This window comes from Aulostomus chinensis, chromosome 13, assembly GCF_037954235.1.
Source record: "Aulostomus chinensis isolate RoL2024-O1b breed Wild chromosome 13, RoL_Achi_v1.0, whole genome shotgun sequence".
NCBI lineage: Eukaryota > Metazoa > Chordata > Actinopteri > Syngnathiformes > Aulostomidae > Aulostomus > Aulostomus chinensis.
The window spans coordinates 7,315,001-7,335,282 of record NC_141332.1 but is presented as its reverse complement, the minus strand read 5'-3'; the positions used below and the strand labels follow the sequence as shown (position 1 = coordinate 7,335,282).

General features: G+C 49.9%; 3 protein-coding genes across 6 annotated transcripts in view; 2 read left to right on the top strand and 1 right to left on the bottom strand.

Moving 5' to 3' along the window:
- The first annotated feature begins 420 nt into the window (after nucleotides 1–420).
- On the top strand, nucleotides 421–4,844 carry LOC147250718 (CDGSH iron-sulfur domain-containing protein 1). The gene is made up of 3 exons (XM_086222915.1): nucleotides 421–638; nucleotides 1,431–1,633; nucleotides 4,213–4,844. The coding sequence occupies exons 1-3, from the start codon at nucleotides 569–571 to the stop codon at nucleotides 4,300–4,302; spliced, it is 363 nt and encodes a 120-aa protein (XP_086079041.1). The 5' UTR covers nucleotides 421–568; the 3' UTR covers nucleotides 4,303–4,844.
- Nucleotides 4,845–5,013: 169 nt separating this feature from the next.
- Nucleotides 5,014–8,151, top strand: cxxc5b (CXXC finger protein 5b). 2 transcript variants are annotated; one of them, XM_086222527.1, is made up of 2 exons: nucleotides 5,014–5,556; nucleotides 6,599–8,151. In XM_086222527.1, exon 2 carries the CDS (start codon nucleotides 6,771–6,773, stop codon nucleotides 7,662–7,664), a length of 894 nt encoding a protein of 297 aa, XP_086078653.1. In that variant the 5' UTR covers nucleotides 5,014–5,556; nucleotides 6,599–6,770; the 3' UTR covers nucleotides 7,665–8,151. The 2 variants fall into 2 exon arrangements, with proteins under 2 accessions (XP_086078653.1, XP_086078652.1); XM_086222526.1 differs by lacking the exon at nucleotides 5,014–5,556 and adding an exon at nucleotides 5,564–5,885.
- A 10,763-nt stretch (nucleotides 8,152–18,914) lies between these two features.
- LOC147250716 (uncharacterized) overlaps nucleotides 18,915–20,282 on the bottom strand; it is an 8,028-nt gene continuing 6,660 nt past the window's right edge. For all 3 annotated transcript variants that reach the window (XM_086222523.1, XM_086222524.1, XM_086222525.1), the window contains one exon: nucleotides 18,915–19,327. In XM_086222523.1, coding sequence (XP_086078649.1) covers nucleotides 19,161–19,327 — 167 coding nt within the window. In that variant the 3' untranslated portion in view covers nucleotides 18,915–19,160. The remainder of the gene's footprint in view (nucleotides 19,328–20,282) is intronic.

Sequence of the window (20,282 nt, the reverse complement as noted above, 5' to 3'; positions counted from 1 at the left end):
AAAGCAATTGATGCTCTCAAGTTATTGGCTTTGTCTTACAATGAGTCACCTCAGACAGCTGAGTGAAGGAAAGCGACCGACGGGAAACGACAAACACGAGTCCCTCGGACGCCCCTACCCCCGACCACTCGACTGCTGTGACATTTTTCAATCACGTCGCTTTGGTCAGACTTACAATGAAATATCGCAAACACCAGGACGAGTTTTACGTTGGCCGGTATGAGACAACCGCATGTGTTTTTCCAGGATTTCTGAAGTCGGACGCACAAAACTAGACCAGACCGAGTGGTGAGGAGTCCAGTCCCAAGACCACTCAATAACCGGACATGTAATTTCTCTAAATGTCTCTGAAAATTCACAACCCACCGGGCTCTTGACCTGGAAGGAGCCTTTCACACTTCCGGGTTGGAGTGGAGCATCGTTTCGTCGTAGAACATCTCCCTCCTCAAGCCGGATTGGCTGTTGCGCGGTGACGTATCAGGGCAGCGCGGAGCTCCTGGTGCGAGCAGAGTTCAGCCGAGACTCCTCACTTGACCTTGGTACCGTCCGTACACCGTCCGGCGACACCATGACCATACCAGCCTTGCCGCAGCTGCCCGGTCCCTCAGTAGCCAGCCCGGGATTCAGGTTGTCAAAAGGTAAGGCATTGAACTTAGCCGCAGCATGCTAGCTCACGTTCCGCCATCAACGTAAACAGAACACATCTGCGACCTGACGTCAGGTCGTCGGTTCCCTGATGCAGGTGACAACGAACGTGTCTGTTGTTTGTTTCTGGGGTTCATTAAACGGTGTGCACAGACCTTGGAACGGTGGGTAGCAAAGTTTCTAATCAGCTATCTGACTCGCTGCTGTGTCATCACCGATTCCTTAACCGGCTAGCACCGCTTGGCCGGGAGCTCACTAACCAATGAGCAGCGTAGAACACGACCACGTGGTGCCCCTAATTGAAGATGGTCACTAGTTTCGGTGCATTGGCTCAAGTCCTGGTTCGAGGCGACCCTCATTCAGAGTCACGCGGTCTTACTGCTCTCTTAGCTGCATCATGTGATGCTCAGAGGACCCGGATAATCCGGCTAATTCCTGGCTAATTATGGGAAAATGTGCACATTTGCTAGTGACCATGAAAGGCTTTGCGCAACCCCCCCCCCCCCCCCCCCCCCCTGGATGCCGGGATGTGGTTCTCTGAACCAGACCCGGGTGCAGATCGTTGGAACCGGTAAGTTTGCGAGGGGGCGGGGGGGGGGGGTGAATTGTCTTATTCAGTGATTGTGGTTTTTCCAGGCTCCAGGAAACCAAAGATAAAAACGTCCATTCAGACAGCACCCAATGAACTGTTCCCAGTCCAGTCCCGCTGAACCTTCACCTACATCTGACCATCAAATCTTACAATGTCACGTGTCTTCTGCATGCTGTACCGTCTCTCTCTCCAGAGCATTTCATGGTCGCTGTGCCAGTGGCAGTTGTAGCAGCTCTGGGAGGTTTCCTGGTAAGCCGGTACCTGAGTGGGCGGAGCTGCAAGAAGGGCATGGTGAACATGTCCATCAACAAAGACAGTCCCAAAGTTGTGCACAGCTTTGACATGGAAGACATCGGCACCAAGGCTGTGTACTGCCGCTGCTGGAAGTCAAAGAAGGTTAGTTAGCTGTCAGGTTCAGTGTCTGAAATGCGAGAGGTCGTATCTGTGACGGTACATGGGAAAGTCAGACTTTGGCCCCAGAACTCTGACACCCTGCTCTCAACATGTGTAAGCTTGTACTCTATCACCTCAGAGACAGACAAGAAGATGGATCCTTCTCTGCTCATTGAGGAGCTTAGATCTGAGCTAGTGAGCTTAGCACAATGATGCTCATCGATTGTAAACATTAGCATGACTGTCAGATGTCATCAGTTACAATTTTTATCTAAAATGGCTGTTTTCACCAGCAGTAGAAGGAGGGTTGTGGTAGCCTTGGTGATGAACACCAGTTTAACATGAGGAGACGTTGTAGTGGTACAATCAGACACGTAGCCGGAACTACTTTCCTGACTGGGCGCAGTGATTTGACGCAGCACCTCCAAAGTTCCACTGGAACTCGGGTCAACAGAACCAAACGTTTGTTGAGGACTAGAAGAGCGACTGCTGCTACTGATGATGAGGAGGAGGAGGATTCCTGCTGGACACACCAGCATCCTGGACCTGAGCTAGCTGATGCTAACACTTCCCACCCACTACCAGCCATTGGGCTAAGCTAACTAGCCTGGACATGCGGTAGCTGATGCTAACACTTCCCACCCACGACCAGCCATTGGGCTAAGCTAACAAGCCTGGACCTGCGGTAGCTGATGCTAACACTTCCCACCCACTACCAGCCATTGGGCTAAGCTAACTAGCCTGGACCTGAGCTAGCTGATGCTAACACTTCCCACCCACTACCAGCCATTGGGCTAAGCTAACTAACCTGGACCTGAGCTAGCTGATGCTAACTTCCCACCCACTACCAGCCATTGGCCTAAGCTAACTAGCCTGGACCTGAGCCAGCTGATGCTAACACTTCCCACCCACTACCAGCCATTGGGCTAAGCTAACTAGCCTGGGACTCAGCTCCATAAGGAAGGGGTCCTGTATTCTTGAGATGATAGACAACGAGACTTTCCCAAAAAGTTGTTGTTCCTCTAAGGTACTAGTGCAGCTCCTGTAGAGTGACTTCCTCTTCCTGAGGAACCTGAGTGGCCAGTTCAGGGTTCCATCCACCCATCCATGCATTTTCTATACATTTTTATTTTTAGGGTGGGGGGTGGAGCCTATCCCAGCTGACATTGGGTGAGGGGCGGGTTTCACCCTGGACGGGTCACCAGTCTGTCACAGGGCCATCAGGAGCAGTTAGAGGTTCAGTATCTTGCTCAGGGACGCTTGGACATGGTCACCGGGGGAAGTGAGGATGGAACCAGGAGCAGGGGGCTGTTGAGATCTGGTCCCCGACATGAAAGCTAAACTGTAAATCTGTACTTTAGAAGGTTTTGCAGGCCAAGTTCAGCTCTCCCTCGTCATTCTGCCTCGATCATAATATTGACTTGGTGTCCCAACACCCTCCACCCTCCGGAGGTCAAAGGGCTTTGGGACAAACTATCTCTGGTTACACGCTGCAGCAGAGCAGAACCTAACAGTCAGAAGTCCAGTTCCCCAGACAACGTCCTTTATGAGGACTAGAGTCACGAGTGAAATGTTTGATTCTTCAGGGTTTGTGTGTGGAATCACTCAGGCTCATAGAAGATAGGTGCTGAGCAGGTTTATTGATCCTGTAACATTTAGCGATAGTTTGTTTCCTCAGAGTATTGATTTTTCAGCTGAGTATCGATACATTGAGCCCCATTCCAATCCCCTGTGTCCCACACTTTGTAGGAAGAGCAGTTCGCTCTGCCAGCTGCTGGTGTCGCTGTAGAGCATTCCTAGTTACCCAGACGCCGACGCCTCTCTCATCCGCTGAGAGCTGAGACATTCAGGAGAACGGCGGCGAGTATAAATCCAGCACCTGCACACTTAAACGCAGATGTGTGGGAGCATTTTGGGTTCAAAGACAAAAAGGAAAGTTACGTTTTAGACAAAACACCGGCTTGAGGCGCCTGATGAACGCGATGGAGCCCCGCTATGCTGCTGTCACCTGCCAATTGAATTATTGGCTGCCATGGTTTATTTCTGGTGAAGCTGGTGGCTGGACTGGCTAGCAGCTCCCTCCTATATTCAGTATCAAGCTAAAACGCTGCCTAAGAAGGCCACTGGCTGCACTTTAACTCTCAATGTTCACTTTTATAAAGCTTGAAAGCTACAGTTTGTACTCAGTTTCAATAAATGACACTAATTTTCTCACCACATCTTTGATTCATTTTGTCCAGCATTTGTGAGCTGCCAGTCACAGCCTCATGTTGTCTAATTGATGCTTTCAGTTCAGTTCATTCAGTCAAACTCACAAGATGTCACCAAAGTCACTTTGTTCCTTTAAAACCTTTCAGAAAAGCATGGAAGTGTAGCGAATCGTGAGATTAGCGAATCACTAACGCGCTCTATAAGATAGTTTAAGATTTATTCAGACTCTAAATGTTTACTCTGTAAATGCTCTTAAAATATTGGACTGAGCTCCACCCACTTTTACATTGAACCCCACCCACTTCAAGCCCTACCTAGTCCATGCCTCCAGATGTTGCTGCTGGATGAACAGTTGTGTGTTGTCATTGCAGTTCCCCCTCTGTGATGGTGCTCACACCAAACACAACGAGGAGACTGGAGACAATGTGGGACCGCTCATCATCAAAAAGAAGGACGTGTAGGTCGACCCATCACAGAAGTCCCTCCTCCCCTGACCCACATCTGCTTACGCCCAGTTTGCCCAGCTGCTCATCACCACAGCGTCACTGTGACGTTCCAGTCTGTCGGTGACACTCGTGAATGTTCCTCATTGCTCAGAAAGTTCTGAAAATGTTGTGAATTTGAATGATTTTCTGCAATCCTCAAAGGCCACGTCAGGGTGGGTGAAGGCGGCGCCGCTTTCAATGTGAGTTCCATTCGCTTCCTATGACAGCAGTGAATTCTTGGAGCGCTGCAGCTGAATGCCTGCTGTCCGTCTCATTCATGGCGGCGACGCACCGCCAGGCTCCAGCTTTGCAGCTCGGCCCATTTGAGTGTTTCACCTTCTAACGTTGCACCGAGCTGCTCAGCCACGGTTGGACGGAACGTCTCTGATCCTGGATCAGCTGCTCCACGCCCTCCTGATTCTGCTTCCACAGGTTCATCAGATTGGTTTTCTACAATCAGCTGCGTGTCTGACGTGACGAGTCGTTGTTGTGTAAATTGTGAATAAAAGTTGAGTGATCTGATGTTTCCAGATCTGTGTTTTAAGCCTTTCACCTGTTTTCCCACCTGTGTGTGTGTGTGTGTGGTGGGGGGGGGGGGGGGGGGCTGCAGTGTCCACCAGCTCCAGTGGCCATTTTAAGATGCCGCAGTACTTGTAGTGGCCACTAGAAGCCGCTGTGCCTGCATGGATTGTCCTGGCCAGACAGCGCACGCGAGTGTGGTGGGCCCCTGCTGCCATAGTGACACGCGCACTGCTGCGCGCGCGCACGGTGTATGTGGCCGCGTGCCAGATGCAACTGAGGGCTCTCACAAGAGGTGGAGTGGACTCCGGCTGCCCGCGTGAGGAGTCACCTGGACCCCGTCCCCGCGCCACGGTGACTTCCTGCAGGCCTTCGCGCTCTTGCAGGGTTAGCATTGAGGCTAACTGCTAGCATCGGGCTGCAAGGGTGCCGGTGCTCCGGGTGTGACTTGTCCAGCTCCGATGAGGGTTCTGGTGTTAATTGGGAAAGCACGAGCGTCAAGGCGGGGTGACGCAGGTCAGCGGCTCAGGTGCTCTGATTAGCAGCCACAACTAATCGAGGCTTGAGACAAACATTGACGTCACTGCTTTCGTGGGTTTTTACTTGTGGGGGTCTCGTCAGCTCGAGTGACTAAGGATCAAGTCGCAGATGCGTCCCGTCCGCGAGGCTCCTGTTGGCCACAGGTTCGAGCCTGCGGCGGCGTTTCTGCTGGTAAAAATACAAATAAAACTTTAAAACAAACCATAAAGAAGTGACGTATGTGAACGCGCGTGATCTCAGCCAGGTGAAGGACACGTACCCGGGCCGGGATCGCGGGTCAGCCGGACTCGGCCCGGGGTCGCTCTGTCCGCGGTCGTGGCTCGAGAGTCCACTTCGCATTTTGAGCGACGCCCCCAAATTCCGTGCGGAGTGTTTGCAGACCCTCCGGGACGGAGAGGTGGAGGAGGACTCGGCAGCTCCGCGCTCTGCCCGCCGCACCGCGCCGCCAGTTCATGACTCCAGCGGATCTGTGACAGGACCGTTCGGACGGATTGGACACGGTAAGAGGCTCGCGATCCCGCCACTTCCTGATTCATGTTGGCTGTTTTTGTTTTGTCGCTCTGCCGTGCGCGCGGCGCCGTGTCGCAGCGGCCGCTCGGACGGTGGTCAGCGCGCCGCGGCGCCGCTCGTCGAGCTCCGCCGTCGTAGAAAGCGACGACCGAGGTGAAACCGTCGAGCCGTCAAAGCCTCTCAGGCGGCTTGTGAATGTGTCCGTGTCCCGGGATCGATCATCGGACTGATCTCCTGGAATATGAACCCGGAATATTCCCCGGTCGCCTCGAGCTCGGCCACCGCAGCGCTGCGCACCTCGCGGCTCGTCGGTACCAGACAAAAGGCGGCTTGTTTTTCTCCGCGTCGCTGTTCGAGCTTCCGCGGAGCTTCAGCTTCACAGCAGCAGCCGTCAAATGTATTTGAAAAGCGCGCTCCACATTTGACCTGCGCATATGCGCATATCTTTGCATATTGTTGTCGCTCTGTTATTGATTGCATTGATATACCGTGAAATTCTTAAAGGGGCCCCGCTCCCGGACGCGGACCGGCGGCGGCGCGCCGGCGGCGTCACCGGGCCCGTGGCTCGCTGCCCCAGAGCTGAATGTGCCAACATGTAGTCATATATGTTATATTCCTGCTCAACACGGATTCTGGTCCCTCCTGGGGGCGCGTGTCACTGTCCTCCACCCTCGTCTCACCCTCCTCTCTCCATCCTCTCCAGTTCCGCCAGGCTGCAGTAGAGAATGGGAATAGGGACGCAGGCCAAGGCTCGCCGTGTTGGCTGAAGTAACAGGACAGTTGTCAACCCTGCATCAGCCTCAGTCCCCTGTTCCCTCACCTCTCCTCCCACATTCACTCACAAGGACAGACCCCCCGCCCCCCCAGCCCCGGCTATGTCTGCCGCTGTCGACATCACTGGCCCTTCCTCGCCAGATCAAGCCCACAGCAGTGCGAAAATCCCCAATGAGCCTCTGAGACCCAGCCTGAAGCGCTCCAGCCACCCCTACAGCCTCTCCCATTACATATCCCCCCCTTCCCCAGCCGTGGATGTCAAGGGTCTGATCCAGCCCTCCCCAGCCCAGCAGCAGGCAGCCCCACCTGGGCCCACCAAGGTGCGCCGGACCCCTTCCTGGCCTGACATGTGGGAATCACCAAGTGGGCTCCACCTGGCCCACGCCGCGGAGCTGCTGATGCGGGCCGGGCTGCTCGCTCTGACCCCTACCGCCACGGAGCAGGCCGGCCCAGGAGCTCAGAGCAACCAGCCCGACAAAAGGGAGGTAGCAGAGGCAAAGGGAGGTGGGGGGGATGGGGAGGGAGGTGGATCTGGGCAGGAGGAGGAGGAAGAAGACTCCCCTGGATGCAGGACAGACTTCCAACCCTTCCTGGGTGCCTGGTTCCCCTTCAGCCCCACTCTGCTCCCCCTGGCAGGTTTCCAGATGGGGGGAGGCCACTGGAGGAGCACGGCCATGGGAGCTGAGGGTCTCGAGGGGCTGGTGGCCGAGGGCTACTCTCCCAGTTCTCTAGGCGGGGGCAGCGGAGGGAGGAGGAAGAGGAAGAGGTGCGGGGAATGTGTACCATGCCGGCGTCAGACAAACTGCGAACAGTGTAGCAGCTGCCGCAATCGCAAGAGAGGACACCAGATCTGTAAATACAGGAAGTGCGAGGAGCTGAAGAGGAAGCCAGGAGGTCCTGGGTTCGACAGCAGAGTGTCTGCGTTTGACATAAGAGGGTCCGACTTTACTTTGGGCCTGGCCCAGGAGAGGAGCAGCGGCACCTTGGATGGATAGTAATGTTTGTCAGAGGGTCCTGGGTGGATGATTGTTGAGGAGCTGCGGCGTGAAAACACACGGGACACCAGGCAAACATGCTGATGACACATCTGCAGATCTTTAGCATGTTTAGCTCCGAGCTGCAGCTCCGTTTCAGAATGTTCACACTCGTTCGCATCCTTCCTTTTGACAATCAGTGAATCGGAGAGAGAGAGAGAGAAGGATACCAATGTGTCACGACTTAGATGATGACAAAAATGCTGTAAATAGACTGTAAATACCTGGAAAACATTATGTCTTTTTTACATCCCTTTCCAGTTTGGATGTATTGTGTTGCAGCAGTAAGAGAAGGAGCCAAATGTTTTGTTTCCAAGGGGGTTTGATTCTGTTCTGACGTCACTGCATCAGTAAGAAATGAACGAGTTCAGTTTAGTCTAAATTATTTCATGTGCAACTTGTACTGTAAACTCTGTTTGCCCTTTTGAAATAAAAGAAATTGGCCATGTGCACGTGACTACAGGCTGGCTTCATACTACCTGCGTGTGTGTGTGTGTGAGTGTGAGTGTGTTCATATTTAATTGGCTGTATGTGTCCGTTTGCTACCATGTTTCTCCTTGTACACACGCGTGTGTTTGTGTGTGCTTGAGGATTATGAGTCACCTAATGGTGTGGCCGAGAGCCTTATCACAACCCCACAGACACACGCACCTACACACTGCTGCTTGGCATGTCCAGTGCGTGCACTATAACACACCTGACATGAACACACTCTTCACACACACACTGATCTGCTGTCTCTTACTCACAACTATAGCTCACACACACACTAAAGCTAACGCAGAGCCAGCTGGACCGAGGCTACAGTGGGTTTTTGCTTGTTGCCGTAACGATGGCTGATGTGATAAGACCTTCTTCCTCGGCGCCACACTCCAGGGGACCTCAGGGAAGACGTAACCATGGCAACGGCCGGCCCGAGGTGTCACGCTATAATTGGGCCACGGCTGCACTTCCTGTGCGCCTTCAGTCAGGGGGATCGCAGAGGGACTGTGTATGTGTGCATCTGTGGGGGTGGGGGGCATTGTGTGTGTGTGTGTGTGTGTTAGTGTGTGTGTGTGTGAGTGTGCATGAGTGGAGGGGTTTTGTGTGTGTGTGTGTGTGTGTGTGTATTTGTCAGGCAGGGAGTGAGAGAGAGAGCGAGTGAGGAAGGCGCAGCACGCCAGCCATCGCAGGACACTGCCAACTCATGGAGAAAAGCAGCTCCAACATCACGTTATTGGAGCTGCAGCTGAAAGAGAAACAGTCGTGTTCCGACATCACACACACAAAGAGGGAATTTCAAATTCTTGGATCTGCAGCTTTTTTCTCCCCCTCTTCACTGCCTCTCTAGTGATTTGAAGCCTAATCCCCCCCCATACACACACAGACACACACACACACACACACACACACACACACACACACACACACACCGGAAATCTGTGTCACCCGCTGCCCAGCAGGTCCAGTGACTCCCTGAACGCCTGCAGTCTGGCTCCACTGGCCTGCAAGATGGCAGGAGAGAAAGGGAGGTGTGTGTGTGTGTGTGTGTGTGTGTGTGTGTGTGTGTGTGTGTGTGTGTGTGTGTGTGTCTGTGTGTGTGTGTGTGTGTGTGTGTGTGTGTGTGTGTGTGGAGGGGGGGTTATTGAACCTATAGAGGAGGGGGAGGGTTGAGAGAGAGGGAGGGGGAGGGGGGTCGAAAGCAGATCCAGGGAGAGGAACAAGTTGGAGACCTGGGGGGGGGGGGGGTAAAAAAAAAGGCCACAAGGGGAGGAAAAAAAAGAGTGAGGGAGCAAGATGGCGGGAGGAGGACTGGAGATGGACAGCAGGGGACGGGGAAAACAAAGAACCAGGAGACCCAAGTATTAGGAGGCAAGTAGGGTTAAAGGCCAGGGACCCCTGCAGAGCCTACAAAGGTTGGCCTATGCATGTTAGCCTACATATGTTAGCCTACACATGTTAGCCTCCATATGTCAGACTGTGTGTTAGCTGATGCATGTTAGCATATGCATGTTAGCCTTGATATGTTATCCTACGTATGGTAGCCTACGTGCATTAGCTGACGCATGTTAGCCAAAGCATGTTAGCATATGCATGTTTGCCTCAATATGGTAGCCTACGTATGTTAGCCTAGGTGCGTTAGCTGACCCATGTTTGCCTATGAATGTTAGCGCTTGCATGTTAGCCTACATATGGTAGCCTACGTATGTTAGCCTAGGTGCGTTAGCTGACCCATGTTTGCCTATGAAAGTTAGCGTTTGCATGTTAGCCTACATATGTTAGCCTACGTATGTTAGTCTATATATGTTAGCCTGACCTTTGTACTGGCCGACATATGTGAGTCTGCTTGGAGACTGTATCTAATATTTTCTTTCTCTCAGGTTAGAAGAGCTAAGATGCCTTGTGGTCTCACACCAACTCGCCCCCACCCATATCTCATCTACCCTTGAAAAGCTCTAGATTGTCTGCCTTCATGTTAAATTTTGGTGACACTGGGGTCAGTGGGGACTCGACCTTCGACTGTTGAGTCTGTCAAATGTCAGTGCAGCTTTGATACCATTGACCACCATATCCTTCAACAGAGACTGGAACCTGTCACTAGTATTAAAGGAACCACACTAAACTGGTTCAGGTCATATTTACTAGGTCATCTCAGTTGGTACCAGTTAATGATGCTTCCTCTGAGACCACTACAGTCAGTTCTGGTGTTCCACAAGGCTCTGTGCTTGGACCAGTCCTCTTCACCCTGTACCTGCTTCCTCTAGGTCACATGATCAGGAAACACTCCATTAATGTTCACTGCTATGCAGACGACACACAGCTGAACTCATCAATGATCCACATGGAACAAACCAGCTGACTAAACTGGAGGCCTGTCTGAAGGACAGGAAAACATGGAAGACCCATCACTTCCTTTATTAAACTCTGATAAACTGAAGTTCTTGTGCTGGGCCCAAACACCTGAGGACCACCTGATCTGATGAGACAGGTACCCTGGATGGCACCCCCCTGGCCCCCAGCACCACCGTAGGAACCGAGGAGTTCTCTTTGACCAGGACCCTTTAACTCCCACATTCAACAAATCTCCAGGACGCCTTCTTCCATCTACGTAACATCGCTAAGATCAGACACATCCTGGCTCAAGAAGATGCAGAAAAACTAGTCCCTGCTTTTGTCACTTCCAGGCTGGATTACTGCACCTCCCTCCTACCAGGCTGGACTAACAGGTCCCTAAAGACTCTCCAGCTGGTCCAGAATGCTGCTGCCCGCGTGTTGACGAGGTTGCAGGGTTCCTGCTGGTTCCTAGAGTTCTAACAGTAGAATGGAGCCAGAGCCTTCAGTTATCAGGCTCCCCTCCTGTGGAACCGTCTCCCAGTTTCAGTCCAGGACCCAGACCCCCTCTCTAGGTTTAAGAGCAGACTTAAGACCTTGTTGATCAGGCTTATAGTCAGGACTGCTTAGGCTGGCCCTTAGATCTGCTGCTATAGGCTCAGACTGCTGGGATCTCCCATGATGCACTGGGCTTCTCTCTCCTCCTCCTGTCCTCAGACGTGTTACTAACTCCTCTTCTTCTCCCCTCATCCCAGATCCTGGTGCTGCTGAAGGAGGCTCCAGACCTGAAGAGGCTCCAGCTGCCACCCGTAGCTCCACCTGCTCACGTCCCCGTCTGTCCATCAGTCTCTCCTCCTTTCTCTCCCTCTGGATTCAGAAATAAGAGAAATAGGGTACTTGAGCCAAAAAAGTTAGAGAACCACTGGTCTGACTGACTGTGATTACTAGATTAGATTACGAGAAGTGAAAGCAACAGTGTTGATCTGTGTGAAGGAATACGAAACAACACTGACAAAGAAACGAGCTCTTGCATCCTCGCCGTTTTCGTCAGTGTCCTCAGTTTTCAGGTACAGTTAGTTTTCTCTGTGTCTAGGAGGGATCCTAGTTGAGCAGGTCTTGAACCTCCCTCCTAGTGGAGCAGATGAAGAACCTCCCTCCTAGTTGAGCAGGTCTAGAACCTCCCTCCTAGTGGAGCAGATGAAGAACCTCCCTCCTAGTAGAGCAGGTCTAGAACCTCCCTCCTAGTGGAGCAGGGGTAGAACCTCCCTCCTAGTAGAGCAGGGGTAGAACCTCCCTCCTAGTAGAGCAGGTCTAGAACCTCCCTCCTAGTAGAGCAGGGGTAGAACCTCCCTCCTAGTAGAGCAGGTCTAGAACCTCCCTCCTAGTAGAGCAGGGGTAGAACCTCCCTCCTTCTATGAACCTCCACCCAACAAGCCTCTGTGAACAAGCACATCTGAGACAGCAGGGATGAGAACCTGTCACGCCTTCACATGTTCCCCACACTCTGTTAATCGTTAGCTGGCTGGTGGTTCCAGGAAACAAAGCGAAGCTGGCGGTGATGTTTCATCATGGCCTCTTCACGCCATCTCATGATGTGGAATTGGTTGTTGCCAGTGAGTATTCAGCCTCGTGTTGCTCAGCTTCCTGTCTGGAAGGGGGGATGAGGGCTGGCCTCCTTGATGCTGATCGGACTGGGTGCCCTGACCATGGGCTGCTGGCTGGGGGACCCGCCGTGCACGCTGGGCCTGGGCCCTCCCTGCCCTCGCACTGCGGGGTGGTGGAACCTCTGCCCGGATCTCCGGACAGTGCCCCTTGGTGCTCCAATGTGACCCCTGGACCAGGTAGGCTAGACTCCCCGTCAGCTGGTTGCGGTGGTGATGGGGGTGGTCAGCGGGTCTGGCCCATTCCTCAGCCCCTCTCATCGCCTCTCTGTCCCATCACACCACATCTGGGGGTTGTGTTCTGGGGGTTTCTGTGTGCTCTGGTGGCCTGGTCCTGACCTGCCTGCTATCCTGGACTGGGGGCGTGATGTCCTGGTCCCCCACATCTGCTACAGTCAGCTACCCACAGCATCCAAGACAAACCGTAGCACACACATACACACATACACATACACACACATACACACACACACACATACACACATACAAACACATATACATACACACATACAGACAAATATACACACACATACACACGCGCATACACACATACAAACATACACACATGCACACACATACACACATTCACACATACATACACACACATACACACGTACATACACATACACACATACACACATAAACACACACATACACACGTACACACACATACACACATACAGACAAATATACACACATACACATACATACACACACATACATACACACACATACATACACGTACACACATTCACACATACATACACACACATACACACATACACACATACATACATACACACACATACACACATACATACACACACATACATACACACACATACACACATATATACACATACATACACACATACACACATTCACGCATACACACACATTCACGCATACACACACATAAACACATACATACACACACATTCACACACATACATACACACATTCACACATACATACACACACACATACACACATACATACACACATGAATACATACACATACATACACACACATTCACACATACACACACATACATTCACACATTCACACATACATACACACACATACACACACATACATACACAGATGCACACACATACATTCACACATACACACACACATACAGACACACATACACACACATTCACACATACACACACATATACATACATACACATTCACACATACATACACACACACATACATACACATACATACACACACATTCACACATACATACACACACATACACACATACACACACATACATACACACATACACACACATACATACACACACATACACACACATACACACACATACATACACACACATACACACACACACATACACACTTGCGGTGCACAACTGATCCATAATCACACACTCAGACATTTATTTTAAATTTTATTAAACCAATGGTAAACCTGCACTGGAAAATTCTGCAACCAATGTTTTTCTTTTTTTCTGTTGTCATTGTTGTTCCTGTTTATTGTTTGTCTGTTTGTTTGTCTGCTATTTTTGTTGTGTGTCCCCCCCCCTTGTCTTCCCCATCCTGTCCCTGTTCTCTCTCCTGTCCTCAGTCTGGAGGCTTCAACAATGAACCAACACCATTCCTAATAAACACAGATGGTGACAGGAGGAGTTCATCAGGTTCCTCCTTTGCAGAGTAGAACTGCTTCAGGACAACGAGGCACGAGGAACACTGATGCTGCTGAACAGGACAGGGACAAACAATTGAACCTCCCTCCTAGTGGAGCAGGTCTAGAACCTCCCTCCTAGTGGAGCAGGTCTAGAACCTCCCTCCTAGTAGAGCAGGTCTAGAACCTCCCTCCTAGTAGAGCAGGGGTAGAACCTCCCTCCTTCTATGAACCTCCACCCAACAAGCCTCCGTGAACACGCACATCTGAGACAGCAGGGATGAGAACCTGTCACGCCTTCACATGTTCCCCACACTCTGTTAATCGTTAGCTGGCTGGTGGTTCCAGGAAACAAAGCGAAGCTGGCGGTGATGTTTCATCATGGCCTCTTCACGCCATCTCATGATGTGGAATTGGTTGTTGCCAGTGAGTATTCAGCCTCGTGTTGCTCAGCTTCCTGTGGAGCAACTCGTCATGAGTCGTGATGTCACAGAAACGAGCCCTTTAAGTGGAACTGCTTTATGATGCGGTCTGAGATGAAGACTTGATCTCCCCGTGTTCGGCCATCGTTATAAAAGCAGCTGCAGTGCAGGTGTTGTGATGCCTGTGCATGAATCCAGTGTGAACACTTTGATCAGTCGTTGTCAATTCTACAACATTCGTCATTGTACAAACTGTGACAAGTTTCCCTTTAACACACCAAACAGGATTCATCTGATCACAGCACCATCTTTCCAGTTTACAGGGATTAAAGGGGAACTCTACTAATTTTACGCACACAAGCCAATGAACGAGTCATGAGTTTCTAATTCTGTGATGATGTCATCAGGCTGATCTGGAGGCACTTTCAAAGGAGAGGCATTCATCATGAGGCTATAAGACGTGTTCTCAGAAATGTCAGCCCCTCATTGGCCCCTGTGACCATGTTGTCGCATCTTCTCTGTGGTTCAGACGCTGCTTTAGTTGTTCAACACTTGAGTCGTTCAGACATGTTGGTTCATAAAGCTTTGAACCTGACGACCAGGGTCAGTCATACAGCCGGCTCTTGGACGTTCATGCCTTTGTAGCACTGACCAAACTGTGTCAATACCATCATACGTGTGTGTGTGTGTGTGTGTGTGTATATACATATATATGTATATATATATACACACACTCTTTTATACATATATATGTATATACAGTATATGTATAAAAGTGTGTGTGTGTGTGTGTGTATATACACACACACACACACACACACACATAAATAAAACAGGTTATTTGAAGCTGCATGGAGGGAACCCTAATGTCGTCAGTGCAGCAGGCACAGCTGACAGGTTTTACTGCCCTGCAGGCAGCGTTCTCAGATGACCTTTGAAGTTTGCTGTCATTCAGGCCAACGCATGGATCAAGTCCTAGTTTTTAGCCGAGCGCTTGAAGACTTGCAGCGCCTTCAGGAGAAGCATTACAAGTCTCTGACATGCACTTTCTGGTGCGACAAAGATGGGCCGACTCCTACAATGCTTCACTGGGAAACCCAACACTCTCCTACTATATATAGTGGGGCTTTTCACACTGTGTGTCAAGTCACATGATTGAAGATATGAGGTGGACACATACACACACACACACAGACACACACACACGGGGGGGGGGGGGTGAGTCCTGAGGCTAAGGGTGTGAAGGTGGTGAGGGAATGCAAGCAGCTTTATTGAGCTCCTCTGACGTGTTCCTTCCCCGTGATCAGGCTCTAACCGTCTCCTGGTCTTAACCACATGCTAATCAGCTCTCTGTTCTCTCTCTTTGATCTCTGGCGCATCCCACTGAATAGATCATCATTGTGTAAGCGGCCACTATCAACAAATCCTCTGTCTGCTCCTGTCAGCCAGCTCCATGTCTGCCACAGCCCCACAAACACATGAAGTCCAGCTTCTAGGTTCCACACCAACTTATCAACTCACAGGGTGAATACACTGTTACTAAACTAGGGTGAAATACTCAGCTGCAGGAATTAGTGACCAAGTAAAGAAAACATGTGACGAGGTAACTAGTAACATCAATAAGGTGAGCAAGGTGAACTTCCTGTAGTTCCCCTGCAGCTCTGATGTCATCCTGTCTGTAAATATTTGACCAGTGACATGTTTGGAGCCGGTGAGCTGCAGGACATTGAGGTTAAAGTCCAGATTCTGGCTTTGTCACAGCTGACTGGAAGAGAAAGTATGGCCAGTTATATACAAATATTTACCATATTTGTATCCTATTTATATGCCATTTATACTGTTATGTATAACTGACTAAAGCAAGAAAGGTGCCTACTGTCCAAATCAAGTTCTTAGGGGAGAACAGGGTAAACTGAGCCCGTGGCTGAAGAGATCCCCCATCACTGACCAATTCGGTGAGTACACTTAAACATTCATCTTGGACTGAAACAACAGATCAAAGACCAAAAACTATGATGATTGTAAATTCATCCTCATCTAAAAGTTCTCAATCCAACGCCTAACAAAAGACACAAATGTTTTGGACAAGATTACATTTTTATGCACATCAGTGAACGCTAAGAAAAAAGGTCATAAACTTTGCATAATGATGTATCTGAGGTCGTGAGTCAAACAAGCCTGCAGTCTAGAAATGTTGAATATTGTTTGTTGTATTCAAAAGCACATGAAGATATCATGAATATCAAAGAACATCCGATGGTGAAATATCATGCTGGAAATGTTAAGTTAGCAGGGCTAACAAATGGACACAAATATGGTTTTATTTAAATTGTGAAGTTTTGTCTCTCTTAAATTCAAGGCAAGAGTTAGGTTTTGGAGGAGGTTTGTGTCGTCACTTTTGGAGGATCGGTTTGGCGCCACCTTGTGCCATCGGAGCACTTTGTTTAACTGAATGTTGTCCTGAAAGCATCAGAGGTAAAGAACTTGTGTTAAATTTCTGTTGGTGCACAACAACCTGAGCTATGCATTGTAACTATCCCTCCATCATCCCTCCATCATCCCTCCATCCATCATCCCTCCATCCATCCATCATCACTCCATCCCTCCCTCCATCCATCCAACCCTCCATCCATCCATCATCCCTCCCTCCCTCCAACCCTCCATCTTCCCCCTCTTCTCCTGTTGAGGGTGGTGGGGGTGGAGCCTATCCCAGCAGCCTTCCCCCTGGACAGGTCACCAGTCCATGGCAGGGCCAACACATAGAGACAGACAACCATTGGCTCTCCCAGCCACGCCTACGGTCAATTTAGAGTCTGGATTAACCTGGTCCCTCTTGATGTCTTTGGACTGTGGAGGAAGCTGGAGTACCAGAGAGAACCCAGCAGGAACAGGGAGAACATGGAGACTCACACAGAAAGACCCCGTGCTGCAGCTGGGGCTCCACCCACAACCTTCTTGCTGGGGGGCCACAGTGAGGATCCCTGCTCAATTGTATCTATCCATCCATCATCCATCGTCATCATCTTCATCTTATTCCTTACTAGTAAGGGTCGCGGGGGGGGGGGGGGGGGGCTGGAGCCTATCCCAGCCTCTGTGGGCGAGAGGCAGGGTTCACCCTGGACAGGTCACCAGTCCATCGCAGGGCCAACACATAGAGACAGACAACCATTCACACTCACAGTCACACCTACAGTCAATTTAGAGTATCAATCAGCCTCGTCCCCTCTTGATGTCTTTGGACTGTGGGAGGAAGCTGGAGTACCAGAGAGAACCCACACAGGAACAGGGAGAACATGGAGACTCACCCAGAAAGATCCTGTGATGGAGCCGGGACTCGAACCCGGAACCCTCTTGCTGTGAGGCCACAGTGAGGACCCCTGCTTAATTGTATCTATCATTTCAAATAATACATTACATACACATTTTGCAGTAAAATCATGAAAAATATAAAAAGTGTCCTGTCTCACTCAGTTCTCTATACTGAAGAAAGACTTTGATCTTTGCACCCCAACGATCAAAATCAGACAAAAGCTGTAAGACGTGCAAATAAATGAAGGTCCCCTACATTCAAGCCCTCACCAGACAGGTGACACGGTAGCTACTGGTCAGCCCATCGCTGCCAGGTAAATCTCCGTGTTTCCTTGCAAATGGAGTTTTTAATTTGGTGCCTGAAGCGGAGTGTGGTCATCGTGGTGTGCTTGATATCACTCAGCACCCAAGTTTGGCAGCGCTGTGATAAAACAAAACGCTGCATTCTGATGAATGATTAAAGTCAGGCAGAGAGAGCAACTGACGGTGAGCAGCAAGGCATAGAGGAGCCGTTGAGGCGTTTCCCTGAGAGACTCCTGAGGGCTGACATGGGCATGGCACTGTTGCTGCGTCACAGGCTGGCGAAGTGAGGATTGGAATCCTACCAAGAAATACATTTCCTCCTCTTATATTGTGTACTGGTGCATTGTATCTGTTGAATTGTTTCAGTCTCCCTGAAGACAAGTTAGAGGACGATGAGTGTGACATTAGTGAGCTAGTTGACTGTCTGACAGCTAGTTAGTTGACTGGTTAATGACTGGTTCTGGGTGCTCAGGGTTGGCACTCATTCGCCCACATTCAAATACACTTTTCTCAAACGTGGCCTTGCCTGCATTAGTATAACTAAGATTATTATAAAATACTTACATTTTAATTGTAATTTCAGACTCAAGACAAATTCAACTACTTTCCTGACAAAATGGTGGGTCACAGTGATGTCACTTAGCCCCTCCCTCATTGTAATGTTTCCCAGCAAAACAAGTTATCCTTAGAAAGGCTGAGGGGGGTCACTTCAACATCCAGCCGAACCTGATCTGGTTGATGACCTTCAACAGAGCTATGCTAACATTTCCCATCCACTACAATTCTTTGTGTTGGGGCTAACTAGCGCTGAGCTAGTTTCCATCTTCTTCTTCACCAAATGTTAATGCTCTGAATGATGAGTAAAACTAGTGTTGTAACAAGTTACATGTTATACAGGCGGCATGGCTCAGGGGTAGGATCCATGATGAGCAGGTTGCCGCCTTGCATGGCAGCTCCACCATCAGTGTGTGAGTGTGTGAGTGAACGGGTGAATGAGACGACACTGAATGAGCTTTGAGTGCCGCTAAGGTAGAAAAGCGAGATATAAAATTGAGTCCATTTACTGTTTAACAAGTTACATGGACTGCATGTGTTTTGTTCAGTACACTTTAAAATCCCACATTACACAACAGTTTATACCAAAAATACTACTTAATTGATGCTTAATTCACAGGTAAAACAGCATCCAGGTGCTTGATTTCCCTGAGCAGTCCGGCTCTGTCAGTTCACCACTCAGGTTCTGTCGGTGGCCTCGGCCTGGTTCATGCAGCCACACACAGGAAGTGTCGCCTTAGACACGCCTGAGGTCCCAGTGGACCACAGGTGTGCTTCTGTTCTGTAGATGATCTGGTCTGGCAGGTAGAGGAGGTTTGCCATGACAATCAGTGATGAACGCTTTCTTGAGCTGTGCCACACGACCGGCGTGCTCTGGCTTCTTCTCTTCACAAAACATTGTCTCTGAGGGGGAGAAGAGGAATCCATCTGAGTTTCTATCACAACACCCTTCTGTCATGAGTGAGAAGATGTGCTCGGCCGTGGGCGCCGCCAAACTACAATCACAACCACCTCGGCTTCAAACCTGCTTTCAGTCCAGGCGGGACTCTGATCCATCTCATTGAATACAGTGAATTCCTGAAACTTGATTTGATTATGGTATCAGTTTAATGCCAGTTGCTAACAAAATATTCCATGAATTAATTATTTTTTTACCGTAGATCAAATAACTAAAACTGACAATGATAAGTAGGCTAACAAAGGTAGCATTAGCCACAGCAGGGCTACATTAGTCCAGCCGCTTTTTTTATTATTGTACTGGAAAAAAGCACTCTGTTTCTGTATGAACGAGCACGAGAGACTGTCTGCATCGACAGTTCAGCTCCTGAGGTAAATATTTGTCTCTTTAGCTGCTAAATGTTCAACTATGTGTTTTCACGAGTCGCTAATTTGTCTGTGTGCCGTTTAGGCTAGCTATGCTACAGTGGGCTTACCCAAGAAACAAAGCAGTGCCATTAGAACCACAGCAATGAGCTGAAAATCTCAAAAATGCTTTGTAAAGCTTGAACAACGAGGTGTACGATGTGGCACAAGCAAAGTGCCACATCGTTAACATGAATTGTTGATTAGAGCAACTTTAAAAAGGTTTTTCCTCCATCGCAACCATTCAGGAAATGTGCGACAGCACAAATTTGGCCGGACAAACTATCAGCCTTTTGAGCCCGCCAAGTTCATCTTGACAGGAAGCAAAACATCCTGCTCCATGTCCACATCTGTATGTCTGGAGGATGGATGGCGAATGTCCCGATGGTACCCTGAGGGTCCATTGCTCTCCTATGAAATCCTCCGCCATCACTGATGTTGTGATGTCACTGGATCACAACAGGCTATTTTCTATCTCTGCAAATATCTCTTTAGC

Excerpts from the sequence above, each read along its gene's own strand:
- LOC147250718 (XM_086222915.1), top strand. The coding sequence starts at position 569 with ATGACCATACCAGCCTTGCCGCAGCTGCCCGGTCCCTCAGTAGCCAGC. Across the intron at positions 639-1,430 it reads GGGATTCAGGTTGTCAAAAG|AGCATTTCATGGTCGCTGTG; the intron begins GTAAGGCATTGA and ends CTCTCTCTCCAG. Across the intron at positions 1,634-4,212 it reads GCTGCTGGAAGTCAAAGAAG|TTCCCCCTCTGTGATGGTGC; the intron begins GTTAGTTAGCTG and ends TTGTCATTGCAG.
- cxxc5b (XM_086222527.1), top strand. The coding sequence starts at position 6,771 with ATGTCTGCCGCTGTCGACATCACTGGCCCTTCCTCGCCAGATCAAGCC.